At 39.9% G+C, this 19,925-nt stretch overlaps 3 protein-coding genes across 6 annotated transcripts in view; all 3 read left to right on the top strand.

Annotated features, from left to right (window-relative positions):
• The window catches only part of LOC111664124 (lysosomal-associated transmembrane protein 4B), a 13,118-nt gene extending 8,634 nt beyond the window's left edge, over positions 1 to 4,484 (top strand). The window contains exon 7 of the mRNA XM_023418598.1: positions 3,270 to 4,484. Within this exon, the coding sequence (XP_023274366.1) occupies positions 3,270 to 3,350 (81 nt within the window). The 3' untranslated portion in view covers positions 3,351 to 4,484. The remainder of the gene's footprint in view (positions 1 to 3,269) is intronic.
• A 1,236-nt stretch (positions 4,485 to 5,720) lies between these two features.
• Positions 5,721 to 18,120, top strand: LOC111664117 (matrilin-2). 3 transcript variants are annotated; one of them, XM_023418586.2, is made up of 16 exons: positions 5,721 to 5,910; positions 7,704 to 7,773; positions 8,474 to 8,614; positions 8,745 to 9,317; positions 9,424 to 9,546; positions 10,646 to 10,768; positions 11,660 to 11,782; positions 11,955 to 12,077; positions 12,623 to 12,745; positions 13,301 to 13,423; positions 14,885 to 15,007; positions 16,024 to 16,146; positions 16,237 to 16,647; positions 16,747 to 16,899; positions 17,317 to 17,409; positions 17,847 to 18,120. In XM_023418586.2, exons 3-16 carry the CDS (start codon positions 8,488 to 8,490, stop codon positions 17,924 to 17,926), a joined length of 2,421 nt encoding a protein of 806 aa, XP_023274354.1. In that variant the 5' UTR covers positions 5,721 to 5,910; positions 7,704 to 7,773; positions 8,474 to 8,487; the 3' UTR covers positions 17,927 to 18,120. The 3 variants fall into 3 exon arrangements, with proteins under 3 accessions (XP_023274354.1, XP_087033346.1, XP_023274355.1); XM_087177220.1 differs by lacking the exon at positions 7,704 to 7,773; XM_023418587.2 differs by lacking the exon at positions 14,885 to 15,007.
• A 322-nt stretch (positions 18,121 to 18,442) lies between these two features.
• Positions 18,443 to 19,925, top strand: part of LOC111664162 (uncharacterized) — a 7,951-nt gene continuing 6,468 nt past the window's right edge. For both annotated transcript variants that reach the window (XM_087177219.1, XM_023418648.2), the window contains exon 1: positions 18,443 to 18,807. In XM_087177219.1, the coding sequence (XP_087033345.1) occupies positions 18,720 to 18,807 (88 nt within the window). In that variant the 5' untranslated portion in view covers positions 18,443 to 18,719. The remainder of the gene's footprint in view (positions 18,808 to 19,925) is intronic.

Genomic DNA, 19,925 nt, shown 5'->3' with positions numbered 1-19,925 from the left:
GGGGGCACTCTCCAATGTACTGACATTGTAAATGAGAAGTGCCAGAAGAACAGGAGCCTGGCCCTTTATTTCCTCACATCTGCCTCACCTCTGTAGGTGTGCTTTTGCAGTTAGAGCCAGGCGTATTTAATTAGAGCTCCCCACAGATCACAGGCAGCTTTGTGGCTTTTGGAGAGCAGCATGCACGGCTGCATATCAACTATACAGTGGTTAGGTTAAAGGTCAAATAATGCCTTCCATATGAGCCAAACTCCTGCACATATGGAGAAGTGACTCACCCTCTCACAGTCAGGTGCTGTATTTGGTATTAAAGGAGCAACATTAAGTTAAGTTAATAACTGAAATACCTCGTAGAACAATCATTTCTCTCTGTGTCTGAAGGCCTGTAAAGGTGTGTCAACAGATTTATTGCAGCAAACCTGAGAAAAATGCAACAGCAAAAACGTTCTGTAGGAAATGTAATTGCGACTAGATTATTGTCTGTTTATGAGAATGAGAAGTTGTTATTAATTTATGTATTTGGAATGTCACAAATACATTGATACTGAACATAGAAGTAAAATGTTCAGGGAGAAATTATTTGTTTTCCGCCAAAATATCCGACAGGATAGCAGGATAGCATCCACTTGTTGTGACTACAGCATTGTTAGATTGTTACGGTTTTGTTTAAAAACTCACAGCAGTTTGTGGGTTTGGCTAAATGCAGAAAAACATTTGTCTGAAGTCACTGTCAACTTATCTGTGTATGAAACCAGACCACGATCTTTTCCTAACCCTTAACCAAACTGCTTTTGTTGCCTAAACCACCCACCAACCACCTCCTGGTGACTCCACTGCTGTTAAGAAATGTAGCGCTACGTTCATTCAAAACATCTGAATATAATCCAGCCAGAGATTATGTTTCCCACAAAACTCATTAGCTGTTGCGGTTTAGTTGTATAGGAACGTAAGAAGGAGACAGGAATGACATCTGAGATCTTGAGAAATATGTTGTCAGTTTATAATTGTGTTTCCTCACAGTGGGACACAGCTCTAGATCTGTCATCTATCAGAGAACAGGGATCTGAGCAACAGAAAGTGAGACTTATCTGTGATGCAGATGGAGATTCATTAACCAAATTTAGCAGCAGTGACCACTTAACCTACTTTTACTTTCAGTGTCCGGGATAAATAATGGAAATCTGCCCTCTCTAGTTAGATAATCTGTGTACAGCCTTTTAACTAAATCTGGACACCTGCTTTGTTCTTTAACATGGCACAGTGTCTCATATCTCATTCATCACCCACTTTCTCTCCATGTATTACTTTTTCTTTTTTTTTTTAAACAGTTTATACCTGCAGAAAACACACCCACAGATCCACAGATCCCTCATTGAATGGCTGAGGATCTAAAATACATCTCTTACCACTGATCATAATGGACTTTTTATTTCTGCTCTTATCGCTCGGCACTGACCTGGTCATTGTTCCCAGAATTAAACCCAAATATAGTGATGGTGCCTTAGGCTACCATGCTGTGCAAACCTGGAATCAGCTCCCAGAAGACCTGACTTTTCTATTACTTTTAAATTAATAATGAAAACAGTCTGGCTCTGGGGATGATAATGTCAGTTGGTTGGTCTACCTGACTGAAATACCTCAACAACTATTAGATGGATTACTATTAAATTATGTACAGACATTCATGCTCCTCAGGCGATGAAGTCCAATGACTAACAATCGTCTGACCTCCCCTCAAGGGCAGCCATGAGGTTTTGACATTTGTGGTTTTGGGTTAAACGTCTTGACAATTATTGGATGAAATTTGGTAAACAACTTCATATCGAATTGTAATAACTTTGTTAATCAGCTGACTTTTCATATAGTGTCATCAGCAGATCAAAATGTCAGTATATCCACTACTTTGAGTTACTACTCTGAAAAAATTACTGAAAAGTATTATATTTTGTCCTTGTTGATTTGACCAATCATAAATATGCCACATTCAAATAACTCTAGTTTATTTGTATATGACTGGTTGCTCTGGTCGTATAAAAACTGGATACAGCAGGTCGAGCAGTTACATCACTATCATTTCGATCGCGATCCCCAACCCAGTTGCACAAGCAGTGCACCCCCAGTTTTAAAGTTCAAAACTGACATTGTCAATTCAATTGAAGCGTCCCATTTAATAGAAAATACATTAGTAGACTAGAAAAATATACTGGATTAAAGCAGATAGCTCTGGCTTTAGTTTTAGATAAGATAAAACAATGCATGTTATAGCTGTCATGCCTAAAGAACACTAGAGGACCTCAGTAACGAGTCCTGAAGTCAGGCAGTTAGTGACCAGTCAGCATCTCTTAATTACTACCGATTTATTAACCTGTATGTGTAAGCAGCATCTTCATATTCTCAAGATGGAGCTAACGTCTACCAACTTATACTGTTGGGAAGTAATCTATAAGAATACATATTTTATAAACAGATCATATAATATAGACAAGAATCTTGATCTGGAAAGTATCTGGTAAATGTAGCTGTCAGATAAATATGGTGCAGTAAACAGGACAGTTTTCCCCTCTGAGATGTGTGGAGTAGAAGTAAAAAGTAGCATGAAATGGAAATATTAATATAAAGTAGAAGTATTTTTAAGGTCAATACTCCAATACTGGTGCGCTAATTAGAGAAAAATAGCATGCTAACACACTGAGATGGTGAACATGGTGAACATTATACTTACTTAGCATCAGTATCTTAGCATTATTTTGAGCATGTTAGCTCACTAAAGTTAGCATTTAGTTCAAAACACTACTGTACTTCAGTACAGTCTCATAGAGCTGCTAGCATGTCTGTAGACTCTTAGTCTTACTAATGCTAGACTATCAGATTTACTGTTTTAGGCTCAAAGTGCCTCCTGTTTGACTGTGTATGAAATGTGGCATGCAAATAAGGTTGCCTTGCCTAACATACTTAGGTTGTGCATATTATGTAATGGTATTTGGTTGAAATCCTGCAGTTTAGCCTGTTAGGAGGGTTTCTGTGCCATTTGTTTTCTCTGGGCTTACATATTTCATTTAATCCAAAAGGCTGTTTAAACAATTTAATTCTTCTGTTTGGAGTTGCACCAAAGCTGGTGTAATATTATGCAACTTTAACAAAAACAGATTCAGAGATTGACAGAACTATCATAATATTATCATATATTGAATTATACCTGCTCGTTTGCAAAAGAGCAACTCATACTAACCACAAGCTGTTTTTTCCTCTTCTTCCCTCTTTACCTTCAGGTTCTGCTACCTCCGTACGATGACAGTCTCAGTGTCCCTCCCAAGCAGCCTCCTCCACCCTACTCCACTGCCACAGCATGAAAACATTCCCAGGATGCTGCCGACTGGAACCTGTTGTCAATGAAACCCCAGCAGAATTTATGCACCTCACTGCCTCTCCGGTGTACAGTATATTCATGGATATATTGGAGCTACACACACATTACAGTACATCCATGCATGCACACATATGCACGTGCACACACAACAATCACCACCGTGACCTCTCACCCCTCCCTGTTATTTATTGGTGAACTTGTATTCTTCCTATAACTCTCCCATGTATCCTCTCTGTCTCTGTCGGTATAACTCCAGAAATGATTCATGCATTTGAAACTGGGTGAAGTAACATATGAAAGCACTAGAAAGTTTGATAGATAGATTACATATATTTTTATGCTCTGTGTGTACTTGTGATAATATTTTGAGTCCTAACTTTGATATTCATATTTAACTTATGCAGAAATGTTATTCTTGCCCTCAGCAATGAATCATCATGTGTTTCCTGTTTGTCGTGTCTGCTCGTGATCAGGGTTGAATTGCCTTCATTCATAACTTTCTCTCTGATGGGGTGCACTTTATAGACCTGAGTGTAAAGTGTCACCTTGACTGGAAGTTCTCCCAAAGAAATGAATCTGCCTGTATTTTGACATGGTCCTAGAGCAGTCTAGTCTATATCGAACATATCATTCTTTTACTGTTTTATTCACCTGCGGACTGAGTTGTCGTCTGTTATGAAAATCAGGAGTGTTGGGCTGTGCTGGTTGGCCCTCCTAACTTTTAAATGTAACTGTGTGTTTCTACTGACTGACAAGAAATGTCTTGAGCTGCTATTTATCTATTTTGACAGCACAGAAGTAACACTGATCCGGAATCAGTTTGCTCTTTGAAGTTACTATGAGTGAGTTGCTCGAGGGAACATGTTGCAATGACTCTAGATCGGGCCTCTCTACATTTAGGGGCTCAGTAAATATGGACCCTGGTTGTGTTTTTTCAATTAAGCCAATGGGAGTGTCTGGTCTGTGTAAACACATGAGTCTGTTCCACCAGATGCACTTATATTGGCGAGCTGCTCTCTGGACACAAAATGCCCTGCAAGGACACAGAAGTCAAAGTTGAAGACTGCTACTGAATGAAAAATAAAGATGTGACATTTATTTGTCTATTAAAATCCAATTTCACCGACAAATGTTTGTGTTTTATCTTGAGCTTATGTGTGATCAAGTTGAGGCCAATTTCAGGTATATTATTTGAATTATATGTCCCACAACCCATTCAAAAATGATTTAGCAGGAAAATGTGATTGTTTCTGCCACTGACTGTCCTCCACCCTGCCCCTGGAAACTGTTTCTGGGAGGTGTATAAATGGGCTCATTGTGTGGTACGCAAGTACCACCAGAGTGGCTGGAATTGTGATGGCTGTACTTTCCATAACCTGCTGCTTCATGCCTCCTTGACTGGGGATACAGAGAGTTCAACCAAGCTTCACTTGTAAAACCTACAATACACCTCTTTCACAGTTGCTGTGACATATTACACTGCAGGACAAATGGTTTGAAGACTTCAAACATGTAAACCCTCAAATACCCCAGCTTCACAACACAATTTCTTGTCAGAGATATAAGAGAACACAATCTAACACAAATGCAGATTCTGATCTTTTAAATGTTATTTAAACCCTTTACACTGAGGAGAATAAATGAATTTATCTCAAACCCAATTCATTTAATACAATACATTAAATAAACACATTGAATAAACAGCAATACACTACAAAGAACACACAACTAGTGTGAGACAACTGTACACATTAAGAAAAGGAAAGGAAGGGGTGCAAAACAACTACTGTACCATATGTAACTATAATGAGAAGGACGATAACAGGACAACATGGACAACACTAGTGCAAATAAATAGTGTACACACAAATAAATAACTGACTACTCATTATGATTGAGTGTGTCGGGTAATCGGGTGTATGACAGATAGTCCTAGTGCAATAAACAAAACTTTTACATAATTATACAAACTTGCAAAAAAGATAAAATCATCATTGCATGATTTGTACACACACCCTATAATATGCATAAAGGATGTCAAAACGCTCTGAATATCTGAATTTAATGCCTGAAATGATAAACAAAAAAAAGTAATGTCATTAAACTCTTTAACATTCTTTAATGTAAGAACAAACAGTTGAGCCTCATGCTGGCTCCACTTAGATATCAGTATGAAATGTTTCAGGGCTTTGAAGGTGTAAAATTAAGAGATTCAGTCCCAGCTACATGTTAATAAAAGTATCTGAATGTGAATGAAATCCACAGTGACTTTTCTTTTTACCAATAGACGCAGCTGAACAAGAGGCGTCCCCGTGGTTGAAGTCAGAGTGGGAGTACACAGAAACAGAGAGTGGATGGAGTAAAGAGCAGAGCAATGAAAGAGCCTGCACACTTTGAAAAAGACAGCGCTGGGATATATGCATGTTTACAGTTTGGAGCTACTGCACAGATTTTTCCTACTGGAACTCCTCTTGACTCAGTGCTGGGATTTCTTCAGAGACTTTTATTGCAGGAATTGGGAAACGGTTAGCTTTCATAAAAAGGTAAGAGGTTTGATTTATCCTCCCGAAAACATGAGTCTGTTTAGTTGAAGATACCTGCAATATCTTTTTGGGGGCCTAATACTTTTTATTTAGCTTTTTCTAAACCATGGTAAGAAGAGGAATCACCAGCTGTCATCTGTTCTGTGTTTAATTCAGATATAGGTTAGGAAACAACTTACTTTCCATCACTGCATCATGAAAAACCATCACAGTGAATGTGCATAACAGATCAGGTCCCATAAACCACAGGTACATGCTGTTTTTGTATTCCATCGTAAACACACCGCCTCGGCTTTAATTCATGAGGAAATGTGAGAGGGTTTGATTTGCGCTCAACCATTTCAGTCACACACATAACTGACAACAGTGGATTTACTGTAATTATTCATATTTATTTTAAAGAAAATGTAAAAGTTAACTTCATGTTCCTGTGCTGATGTATCAGTTGTTTATCATGATCACTTTTCATCTTAGGTTTAATGTTTTGGAAGATATTTTTTTTTCTCCAGCTGCTATACATATAAAATGAATCATCTGCTGAGACATGCCAGTGAAGGACAGACACCGTGGCACTGCACACATGTTGTACTGACTTGTACTGATAGTTGTTAATGAAGAAAACACTGTCAGACCTGTCTGTGGCACAGCGGCATCAAACACATGTGAGCTCAAAGGTCAAAAGCTGCATGTGGGATGTAACATGGATATGTGACCCCTGCAGGTTTCAGGTCAGCAGCTACCATACACATATATCCGTGTGGGACTGTTCATCCAACAGAGCTGCAAACAGACCGAGCTCTGAGTCAGTGTCATCACACTGGACGGAGTTGATGGAGCTGTTCACAACTCCATCTAGAAATCCAGAGAATCCAGTAGCCTACATGTTGCTTCAGAACGAGACTAGACTAATGCCACGTCATTCTGGTTTTGAACATGGATTGAAAGACAGGTTTCAGGCGGCAGCTCAGCCTGTAGTCTGAATATGACAGAATGGCTCTCCTGGGGACTGAATAGGGAAACAGTCTGTAGTACTTGTAGTAAATCACGTTACACCACCTGTGCAGCAAAACATCCAGAAACCCATGCATATGGAGTTTTGTCAACTTCATATGATGGTAGATGGGAAAACATGCGTCTCCTGTGTAACTAACACGTGTTCAGGAACACAGTCCAGGTGGAATGCTGCTTTAAATTAAAGAGGAAATATGATCCATTTATAAACACATTATCATATCTGAAATTAATCTTTTCCCTTGGCTTTCGAAGTCCTGTGCTGTACTGAGTGTAATACAACTATACACACTAAAGTGTGAAATCTGAAGCTGGCAAGGTCAAATATGCAAGAGGTGAAAGTTCTTCCTATTTGTATCCCTCTTCATCATTAACTCGTACGTCGCACTTCACTAGTCAACTTCCTGACACTGTCACTATATTTGTTTCCTAGGCTACAAGGAGGTGTTTTAGTCTTGTATGGTTATTTGTTTGTCTTATAATTAGCAAGATATCTCGAACAATAGTCAACAGATTTCCGTAAAATTTGGTGTTAAGTTAGATAATAGGAATAGGCAAAAGAATACTATATGCAGTAATATGGTCCATGATTTACAATTTGTTTGTAATTTGTTATATGAATAAACTGCATGACTAAAATGAATAAACTTTAGAATAAAGTTTTGATTCAGTTTTGTTTCCTGTAACAGAACTAGCATTTACAAAAATGTTTTTCTCCTTTTCTCTACAATGCCCAGTTGTAACTCTCTTGTTCTCCATGGTCTTGTTTTCTTTCACTGCAGTTACATTAAGGACCCAGTAGGAACCAGAAACGTTTTATTGGTACCAGCTTCATACAACACAAATTACACGGTAAATCCCAGGCTGTGAGCCACAGCTAAAGAATTAGCCGCACCATGCGGCCCATAGTAAAGCATGTAACATTTTCATTCACAAACCTTGAACCGTGAGACCCAGATTTAAAAGTGACTTAAAAGTTCACTTAAAAAACTGAAAACCTTTTTTTCCTCAACCAGCTTCTAATAAGTTGAACATGAAAACACAAATTCCCACCAGAGCTTGGAGAGTTTTAGTTGTTTTATATGAGAGATTTCAGTATTTTGTGATTATGTCTGTTCTCATCTCTCTGGTTTGTAGGGACTGGGAAAAGGTGATTTATTCAAAACGTTATGATGGTGTTCTTATGTTGCCATCACTTCAACTCTGATCAAACCTCACCCTGATGACACAGATTAGCTGAGTTTACAACTGAACTTCTAATCAACAATAACTTTATTTCTATTTATCTGAACTTTAAATTTGATTGTTTCTTATTTAGTCATGAATCTTTACAGCTCTTCTCCATTTTGAATGACAAAACTGTTCTTTCTAACATTACACCCAAAAATCTGGCACCTAACTGGTACATGAAATATTTTTGATTAACCCAAATTAGTTAATTTATTAGACAACTTGACATAAATGCTCTCGTACTTTGACTGTGCACTTGCAGACAAATGTAATCTCTACCAGTTTTTGTTTTTGTGACTTTATCTCTCTGTAAATGCTGCAGTTGTCACCGTCAGGATGAGGTTCCTGGCCCTTGGCTTCTTCTGCCTGTTGTGCTGTAATGCAGTTCAGCTGGACAGACGCCGTCCCAGACCCATCAGAGCCAGGAGGCAAAATGAGACTTCTGTCCAAATCAAAGCAGGGGGTAAGTGATTAGTTATTGTTTGTTTCATCAGTTGCATTTTTGTCTAAAATACAAAGTCAAAGAGATCTTCAAATCTGGTTCAGATTATGTCTTGAATTTGGTTCCCTGATCACAAACTCTTTCATCACAGAGAACCCCTGCAAAGCCGTCCCGCTGGATTTCTACTTTGTCATCGACAGCTCCAGGAGCATCCGTCCCAATGACTACGAGAAGGTCAAGACCTTCATCATCAACCTGATTCAGTTCCTCAAGATTGGCCCTGATGCCACACGGGTCGGTCTGCTCCAGTACGGCAGCGTGGTCCAGCCTGAGTTCTCCCTCAAGACCTACAACAATAAGGCTGAGGTGGAGCAGGCGGTGAGGAACATGGAGCACCTCGCCACAGGGACCATGACCGGTCTGGCCATCCAGTACACCATGGAGACTGCCTTCACAGAGGAGGAGGGAGCACGGCCAGCGAACCTGCACATCCCACGAATCGCTATGATTGTGACTGATGGGAGGCCTCAGGACACGGTGGAGGAGGTAGCAGCTCAGGCGAGGCAGGCTGGCATCCAGATCTTTGCTATCGGAGTGGGCCGGGTGGATATGAACACCCTGAAGGCCATAGGCAGCGAGCCGCACTCGGAGCATGTGCACCTGGTGGCCAACTTCAGCCAGATAGAAACCCTCATCTCCGTGTTCCAGTCTAAACTGTGTGGAGGTGATGAATCCCATCCACTTCTCTTTTGATTCTAGTCATTTATGCAAACATGTGTGTTTCTATTTGTTTGAGCCTGTGTGTTGGTGTGTGTCCCTGCATGCATTAGGTTCAGAGATGTGTGAGGTTGTGGACCATCAGTGCCAACATATCTGTGTGAGCAGCCCTGCTTCGTACAGGTGCAAGTGTAGGAAAGGCTTCACCCTCAACCCTGATGGCAAGACATGTAAAGGTGAATGAACTGTTTTTTTCTTTATTTTAAATGCGAGTTTTTTTCAGCTAAAATCTTTTTTCTTCTTTTCTCATCATCCTCTGAGGCTGTTCAGTGTAACCACAGTCGTCTTTTTACATAGCAGCTTCACTTTCTTTGACAACATAATAAAAACATGGCTATCAGGATTTGCAAAATTACACTTTGAACTGATTCATATACGGTAGAAGAGACAGTGAAGGTCTCCTGTTTTTACTTTAAAGGAGCTAAGCTTCAGACATGTTGCATTTACAAGACAATAGGTCACAACACTTGCTCTGAGAAGCGTTACATCTTCAGGGCAGCCTGAACGACAGCAACTCAGTAACAGAAAGTGACAAGACGGGCTGGCTGGACTGGGGCCTGCTGGTTATCATGCTAACTTCAGTAGAAGAAAAGTGATGGAAATAGAAGTAAAACAAGAGTTAACATTGGTGTTGCTTTCCACTGCTGGAGACAGCTCTAGTTGAGTAAAGGAATAAAGTTTGATGCTGAACTCGAAATGTTTTTCTGGACTGGTAAGTAAATAGCTGTTAATACTAACGTTGGGTATGTAGCAATAGCAAAAACTTACATATAGCACCTTTAAAGCTAGTATAATCAATGGAAACATGACACTTGTAGCGACAAATCTCTGTAGTGACAGAGTCTGAATGTCCTTCAGCTCATTGTTTTGATTTTATCACCCACAACTTTACTGTTTAGCTTCACTCTCACGGCTCTCATCAACTGCAGCAGACTGGCAACAAAAAAGCTTTAAAAGTCCGTTCTACACTGGATGTAGCACCAAAGTGCAGACACAGTTAGAGCAATAGCTAAAGAGCCAAACAGCTGGTGGAGAACAAAACAGAGCTGATAGGAGAGAAAATATTGGAATTATCTTCATCCAGTGGCTGCAAACTCAAAACACTCTGTATCTGCTGGACATGTAAATAAGCATCTGTTTGCTAAGAAATTATAATATGTCAGTGTTACAGTTTATTTTGGCCGACGAAACAATCAGTTGTTGCAGGTTTAATTCTGTTAATTCCACAGTAGATGACAGAGATTATGGATTTCTCTCCATGTTGTCGCTCTGTAGCTGAGGATATGTGTGCTGAGGTGGATCATGGCTGTCAGCACATCTGCGCCAACCTGCATGACGGCTATGAGTGTCGCTGCCGGCCGGGGTATCAACTCACCATAGACCTGAAGACGTGCAACAGTAAAAATACATTTTTTACGTTACCAGGAACTCTTTTCTTTCTTATTCATCTCTAGTGGCCTTAACCTCTGTCTTTACGTCCTCTTTTTTTTTTTTACTTCATTTTAATATGATTGTATGTGTGGCAATAATCCAAACTAACCCTAACAAAAATGTTACTCAGTTTCATAGACATGAGAATATTTTTCAGTATCATTGTATTTCCAATTCTGAATGCACATGCAGTGAGGCGTAGACCAGTGGAAGCTGTAATGCTAGTCCATCAAGTAGACCACGATTTACTGTGCAGGTCTTACTTGTATCTACTTCCATATATATAGTCTATCAGTTAATTACGTGACTTAAATCATCATGAATACACAAAAAATTACAATTATCTTTTAAGAATAGTCTTTATGTGACATCATGGACTCCACCTTGAAGGCAGAATAGTGTAGAAAATGTTAGGTGAGTAACAGCGCGTGTAATTTTGATGGACCTCCAATCCAAATGAGAGCCAGCATTCCTCCTACTAGTGATGTCCCTCCACCCACGGCTGGAAAACGTCCCTGTTGCTCCTCTGGTGGATATTAACTGGTATTAAGTGTGGGAGATTTCCTGCAGGAAGTGTGCTTTTGCAATCATCAGAGCAGCTGGTGAAATGTGGAGGCGTATTCAGGGTGTCATAGTATTGCCAAATCAAAACAAGAAGGACTGTTTGATCTTGTGTTCACAGCGCTGCACCATTACCAGAGTGGCTATTGATTTTGAGTGAAAGAATGATAGATTTCTCAATGAAAGACTCTATTGTCTGTTGTGTTTGTGTACACTATGTGCGTTTATATATTTAGATATTCAAGTTACTGCAGTAGCAGTAGAAGAAGTGGAATAATTGAGATTCATCCTCTTCAGAAATAGACTTCTGTGACCTGGGGAACCACGGCTGTGAGCACGACTGTGTCAGCGTTCCAGAGTCCTACATCTGCAGGTGTAAGAAGGGCTACGTCCTCAACCTGGATGGCAAGACCTGCAGCAGTAAGTGACTGAACACACACCGTCACTCTACAGCATCGGCTGAGCAGAGAGAAGCAGGTCGCCTCAGTTACTGAGAACAGACGAATACTAAATAGGACAAAGTCCAAGTCTGGCCACATTCTCATTCTCAATCTCTCTGCCCTTTTTTCTGTTTTTGTCTGATGTCACCCAGAGATTGATCACTGTGCTGATGGCACCCATGGGTGTGAACAGGAGTTTATAAATACAGAAGACTCCTGTGTGTGTAAATGCAGACAGGGCTTCACACTTAGACCTGATGGGAAAACTTGCAAGAGTAAGTGTCGACAACTGCTGCTGTATACATTCATATCTGTAGATGTTCCACTGACCTAGTTTGCACACAGGATCTCTACTGTTTGTCTCTGAAGTGGAGTAAGAGCGCAGCATTAATACGGATAGAATACTAAAGTGTATATGAAGAAATGTGATGAATTGATGACTCGTGGAAAGACTTGCCTCAGATGCTCTTACAGACTAGTATTGGGGCTGTACATGAAAACTAGTCATGCTGATATCCAGATATTCAGTCTGGTGTTAGATTTCCTCTGTTTGTACTGATGCAATAGAATAATAGGAAGAATAGAAGAAGGGTGGAGTTCATCCTCTTAATATATTTCATATAATCTATCCATGATATTTTGATATGTCCAATGCACAAATGAAAATCTTGGCCTGAGTTATATCTCCACAGCGTCTAAGTAATTCCTCCTTAATCGCAGTAAAGTGACTACTCACTGCAGAGATCCATTCATCCATTCATCGTGTAAACGAAGCAACAATCTCTCTGCTCTTTTTCTATTTTTGTCTAATGTCATCCAGAGATTGATCACTGTGCTGATGGCACCCATGGGTGTGAACAGGAGTTTATTAATACAGAAGACTCCTGTATGTGCAAATGCAGAAAAGGCTTCACACTCAGACCTGATGGGAAAACTTGCAAGAGTAAGTGTCAAATGCTTTTTTTTTTTGGCTTCCTTGCTGTTTTTCAAAAAAGAAGTTCTAGGATTTCTTTACACTTTGAGACAAGACAACACTTTAAACCAGTGGTTATCAAACTCTTTCATGTCGAGGACCTAAACTGACACAAAGTAAACCACGGACCCCCACCTGATAAGATTTTTGTTTTTAGATGTTTTATTACAGAAGGCGTTTGAAACCCATGACCAACATAATCATAATCATCATCATAACTTATGGATGGAATTATAATGAAAATAAATGATTCCCCTTTTTGCTGGGGACCCCCAGGGACCCCCTCAAGGACCCCACATTGAAAACTACTGCTTTAAACAATAACGGGTTTTTAATTCACATGATATGTAATGCTCTATACATACAATACAGTAACATACAATAGCTCAACAAGTTTTCTAAGTAATTCCTCCTTAATCGCAGTAAAGTGACTACTCCCTGCAGAGATCCATTCATCCATTCATCGTGTAAACAAAGCAACAATCTCTCTGCTCTTTTTTTTTTTTTTTGTCTAATTTCATCCAGAGATTGATCACTGTGCTGATGGCACCCATGGGTGTGAACAGGAGTTTATGAATACAGAAGACTCCTGTGTGTGTAAATGCAGAAAAAGCTTCACACTCAGACCTGATGGGAAAACTTGCAAGAGTAAGTACCCTGTGCTTCTCTCCTTTTATTGCTGTTAATTCAATGAAGAAAGAAAGATTTTCATCAACACTTCTTTCACCATGAAGTTAGTGATTTACATAATCAATGCAACATGGATTAATATCTGTTGTAGATGTCCTTGAACCTATGTTTGTGCTTCAACATGACTGCAAACATGACCCTGAACCTACTTTACTTTACTTGTTGTTGATGTTGTGAAGTTTTAAAGTGGGTCATGATCAGATATAAGCCTCAACATTATTCTGCTGTCAGGGGTTAAATATTCTTTTTTTCTGGAACAGTATTGTCAGACTTATGCAAACACTGAGTTCAGAAAAAAATGTTTCTATTTTTTAGACGTAGATGTAATTTTGCATTGACAGGGATCATCAATCATGTCTTAAAGAAATGTGTCAAAAGTGTTATCAGCCACTAGGGGCTCTAACGTTTTTTTTACTGATCACAATATGAAGATTTTTGATAAATGTTATAAATGCTGAGTTAATGTACAAGTAGAAAGGCTGGAAACAGAATCAGCACAATCAGCAGGTTTCATCGTCCATGGATTATGACTGTACTAAATTTTATATCATCTCTCCATAAGATTTATATATACACATATACAAACAGACATTTGGTCTGATGGTACAACAGAACATTGCAGGAGGTCACTGAAAACATTATGATTCATCATTTTGGGGCAAGTTTTTGCTGACACGATATTTAATTATGGGAAGTATTTGTTGTTTATGAACTCTTGTACATTCATCGGTCACAAAAAGACAGATGCAACACACCATAACCATCTTCCTCTGCTAAAAATGATTCATTGCAGAGCTCGACTGCTGTGCCCTTGATATATGGATGTAAAGAGGAGGATGAAAACACAGCTGACTCATGCATGTGTAGAAGTAGAACAGGCTCAGATGTAAATGGAAAACAAGAATGATGCCACTCATCTGTTTTTGACTGATGTTATTAGGATGCAGACATGATGCATTTAAGCACCACAGGGGATAAATCCTTTGCATGGGTCCCCCTATAGAAATGTAATATATGACATATATGTCCCTATACTGTATGTCTCTATTTGAAATAGCTATAGTAAAATCTATATATATATAAAAAATCTATATGATTATGTATGTTTTTCTTATAAAATTTTAAACATATTTATCTTCCCATTCTGGGAAAGTTGTCTCAGACTTTTGGACGCTACTGAATATAATATCAGTGTATACTGACAGGCTTTGGGATGGATATATACTGTATTTATGTACATAAGTTAACATATGAAATTATTCCAATTTCGAATAGGTTTCATTTTTACATATGTGCTTTTATTTTATATGTACATATGTCATACATGGAAATTGAATATATGCTCATATATTAGAGAAGCAGTAAAGAGTTATTTTATTTTCTCAGTATTTGCTCCTTTAATCCGACTGTTTACTGCAGAGACTGATCACTGTGCTGATGGGAATCATGGCTGTGAGCAGGACTTCATGAGCACAGAAGATTCATGTGTGTGTAAATGCAGAGAAGGATACACACTGCGACCTGATGGCAAAACATGTCAGCGTGAGTCCGAGCACTGGGATACTACTAAAGAGAATGATGTCATGTTGTAAAACCGACAAGCCTGACTTCAGTCTTCATATTCCAGTCAACAGTATAAAATGAAAGAGATGATATTTGTGTGAGGCAAAAGGAAGTATCAGCATGTTGCTCTGACTGCTTCTCTGCCCAGTTACACTATCTGCATGTTACATCATTTTGAATGAATTCTGACCTGGATGGGAGGTCAATGTTAATCTCACTGCTCACAAAAAATAAAAAAAAAATTAAAAAATGAAAAAATAAAAATCCCCTCCCCCCAGATTTAGGCAATATTCTGTGTTCACCATGATGAAGCGTTCATATCTTCAGATATTTACAACTATGATGTGTGTGTTTGCAGCCTTTTCCATGAATTACCCCTAGGGGATAAATAAAGTATCTATCTATCTATCTATCTATCTATCTATCTATCTATCTATCTATCTATCTATCTATCTATCTATCTATCTATCTATCTATCTATCTATCTATCTATCTATCTATCTAGACATCTCTAACACTGATGACCATGACAGAGGAATCACAACAGGCAGACAAACCTCCATTTTAAAAACTGAAGTATAGAATAGTAAAACTATAAAGTATAGTGAGAATAAATAAGTAAAATAGTATCAGTAATGCACATTAATAGTTCAGGTCTCAGTTTAAAATTCAGATTATGGCATGTAGTGCAATCATAATGTGAAGTTTGTTTAGTGTTCTTGTCTGGGTTTATGTAGGAGGGGGTGGGAAGGGGGGTGCAGGTGGGATTGGTGTGTGTGTGTGTGTGTGTGTGTGTGTGTGTGTGTGTGTGTGTTTGGGCTGGAGAGATTCATGTAGCAGAATGACTGCTTAGGGAAGACCTGATGGTGGTTCTTAATGATTTCAACATCATCATCATCATCATCATCATCATCATCATCATCATGTTTTACAAATGTTTCACACTGAGTCAGATAAATAATTCATCAACACACTACTGATCCCGCCCTCTGTAGGTCTGGATCTGTGTCAGACTGTGGACCACCGCTGTGAGCATCAGTGTGTCAGCACCGCTGACTCCTACATCTGCAGATGTTTTGAAGGATTTATGTTGGCTGAAGATGGGGAGAGCTGCAAAAGTAAGATCTCAGAATTCTTTGATATAGACCATTGCCTTCAATGATTCATTCATATAAGTAGATATAAAACATGTGTTTAATGTCTGGCAGAACCAGAGTGTGGCGATGGAGTCATGGATCTGGTTTTTGTGATCGACGGCTCTAAGAGTCTGGGGCCTGCCAACTTTGAGCTGGTCAAACAGTTCGTGAATGGCATCGTGGACTCGCTGGACATTTCCAAGAAAGGAACGCACGTTGGCCTTCTTCAGTATTCCACCAAGGTCCGCACAGAGTTCACCCTGGGCCAGTACACTACAGCGCAGGGGGTCAAACAGGCCGTGAGCCGGATGCAGTACATGGGGAGAGGCTCTATGACCGGATCAGCCTTACGTCACATGTTTGAGTTCAGCTTCTCAGCCAAAGAAGGCGCCAGGCCGAACATCCCACGTGTCAGCGTTGTGTTCACTGACGGAAGATCACAGGACGATGTTTCTGAATGGGCAACTAAAGCAAAGAACTCTGGTACACTTCATTATGTAGCCTTGCCACCCACATTTGTTGCATTCGAGATTTTAATCAAATGAACTTTGATTTAGCTGTTTTCTGTTCTTTCTTTCACAGGGATCACCATGTACGTCTTGGGTATTGGCAAAGCCATCGAACAGGAGCTGAGAGAAATAGCCTCAGAGCCTGATGAGAAGCATCTTTATTATGCTGAGGACTTTGAAAAAATGGGAGAAATTACAAAGAAGCTCAAGTCCAGGATATGTACAGGTACTCAACTCACTCCATCAAACAAGAAGTCTGTCACCAGAACAACACAACAAACAGAGTCTCCAAAGTTCTGTTAAACTGCTCTTAGTTTAAATAAAAATCAGATTACTAACAGCCCTGTTCACTGCCAATGTTCAGTAAATAAAATGGTGCATCACTGCCACCTACTGCTGCCATTATGATCACTGATTTTCTTTCTGCAGCAGCGCTATGCGGTTCTCCATATCATATAACTCATTTTCTACTCTGCAGCCTCCTGACTGTATCTTTTCTGCAGACAGAGACAGGGAGGGAAACCCACAGGGAGAGATTTAAAAGACAGGGTGAGGAAGAGGGTGAGAGCAAGAAGGTGAGAGAAGATAAAAACAGACCCAAGGACAAGAGGATTTTCTCATCTCATTTCTTCTTTCCCCACAGACAAACCATCTGATGTCAACATGTGTCAGTGTGAGAACGTGATGATGTTTCAACACCAGGTCACTGAGAAGCTGAAGAGCCTGGTGCAGAATAATATCCTTTTCTGAGTAGCTGTCGGCTCCACAATTACACTGACATTCAGTGTGTTTTTTTTATTGATCTTGGGCAGATCTGCCAATGCTAAATATCTGTGCAGATGGATAGACAGCTACCTGTGGTTACAGTCTGGGATGCTTTTCCAGGGCAGACTATACAGCAGCTGAAGCAAGTTATCTTTATAAGTGCAAAAATTATCCATATGTCATTTGTGTGCTGTGTTGTGCCTTTTTAAACTTTGAATCACACTGGAAAATAATACAGTATGGAACTATGATTGATTATTAGGTCCAATATAGGTTCAGCAGGGGTCACACACTGTACAATCATTTTTCTTTTCCTCGTGATTTTAGAGACAAACGTGGTGGGAGAAATTTCCTAACCTGGTAGATTGTGTTTTCATTGGGATCCACATCTTTCCTTAACATGCCTACTTGAAGCCATGTCAAAGAAGCTGGAGACACTCGAGAGTCAACTTGTGCATGAGACTTGTCCGTCTGAGTCCGTCCTCTAACCTGCGGTGAAACATTCACAGGATCCCTTTAATCGTCCGCAACAAACTATGCAAATACAATGCTTTTTACGGAAGCTATTTATACACTTTTGTATCTAAGACAATGTATTCAGTGTCTTTTTGTCTGTAATGTTCTTTGTTATGTAATGCAAAGTCAAATAAATACATTTTTGAACAGGAAACTCACAGATTAACTCTTTACATCATGTTTTTGTCAGGTTTTGTGATGATCTCTGAGACATCTAAACTATTTCCAAGTCTTCTCATTGTCACAACAAGAATTTACACAGAATTTAATGAAAGCTGTTCAGTCAATATCCAAACAACATCCCTTCACTGATGCTATAAGAAGAAGAGGAGAAAAGATGAACCGTGCATGTGCTACTCTGGACATTGCCACAAGGTGGTGGATCTCCTCCAGAGGGGATCCTCCTCTGTAAAGGGGGAGGACACACACTCCATGCACACGTTTGCCTCCTCCTCCTGTATGAATAGAGTGACTGTGAGCAGGAAGCAGTCAAGGAACATTCAGCTGTAGTGGCTGCACTGCTTAGCTGTGTGCTCACAACAGATCGTTGTCTGGGGCAAGAGGGCAGCAGGCCATGCATGAACACACAAACAGGGAGATAATGGTGTCCAGCTTCTCTTAGGAACTAAAGAGAGTTCAGCTGTCCATGTTTTCACTGCTAGGCGCTCTCTGTCTTTGCTAAAACAGAGCACTGGGACTTGTGTCTGCTCCTCAATAGGTTCCAAGTTTTTTTTTTTGGTGCATCGCAGCTCGCTTTTGTCAAACATGGGGTGCTCCTCATCCAGTGCACAGACTGTGGATCAAGAGAAAAGACCAGGTACAAAGCCAGAGGAGAGCAATGGAGACACAGTAGGTAAGTAGTGATCAAACCTTTGTGGAGGTTAAATGTTTAAAAAGTGTCATTAATCTTTGCTCTTTGTGTGTTTTCTGACTGGTGGGTGAGCACGAAATATGACATATACATTTTCTCAAGATATGTACAGTAGTTTCTCTGTGACTCTGAGAGAGGTCTTGCTGAGGGGTGTGTGAGTGCTGCCGGTAGGTCTGGTACACCGTGTGCTTTTTCACTTACCCTGCAGCACAGGACGCTGCAGTGCACAGAATTATTCATGCTGAGCCATTTTTTCATCAATGCACAGAAGTGGTTGACATTTACTTTTTAGTGAGTCATTTTATGCATGACATCCTCTGACAAAAACTGTAAACTCCACTGCACGATTTACTGATGAAATAGGACCTGAGGACGAAACTGACTTTCATGATGTTTTATTCTCTGCCTCATTCCGTAAAACACACCAGAGATTTAGATTAAACTACATCGGTAGAATTTATCTAGGACTTCAAGCAGCTCCTTCAGTAGCACTGTGTGAAAGCCGGCTGGGCATGTTTAGCAGTCGATTTACACCTGAGGCAAGAGTTGCTACCTGACTTGTTTGCTGCCTCTTCTGCAGTGGTCTGATTTTGAGACTTAAGATATTTTTCACACACACAAAATAGTTTATTCTCCACAAGATCAAAAGGATGAGATCTAACAGACAATCTGCTTCATGCTTCCAAAGTTTGTGTGCAGAAACAAAAAGTCATTTTGTACAGATTATCATCTGTGTATGCATGATAAGGAGTGCTGGAAACTTGCTCCAGGAATTCAGAGCTCTCACACACAATAGATGCATGATAACAAAGGCAAAAGAGGAGAGGCCAGAAGACTGATGGCCCCAAATGTTTGCAGGCTACTCTGGCATTCCTCTGCCTGTGACAGTAAAGTCTGGCCTGAGACAGTCCTGCGTCCAAACATGCTGGCAGGCTCTGTTGGTTTGTTTGACTTTACATATTTACTCTGTGTTTGAGCTTGTGCAGTCGCCCACCAAGAGGCCTGACACAGACCATGATTGTCCATTCATAGGTCCAACACCCTACTGGCACATGGCTGTGTCATACCAGGCACGGCTGCATGTACAGTATGTTGTCACT

This window comes from Seriola lalandi, unplaced genomic scaffold (assembly GCF_002814215.2).
Source record: "Seriola lalandi dorsalis isolate HSWRI2012SDOR001 ecotype SW California unplaced genomic scaffold, Sedor1 jcf7180002054583, whole genome shotgun sequence".
Lineage (NCBI taxonomy): Eukaryota > Metazoa > Chordata > Actinopteri > Carangiformes > Carangidae > Seriola > Seriola lalandi.
Note: the sequence above shows the minus strand (reverse complement) of the source record. Positions and strands in the feature narration are given on the sequence as shown.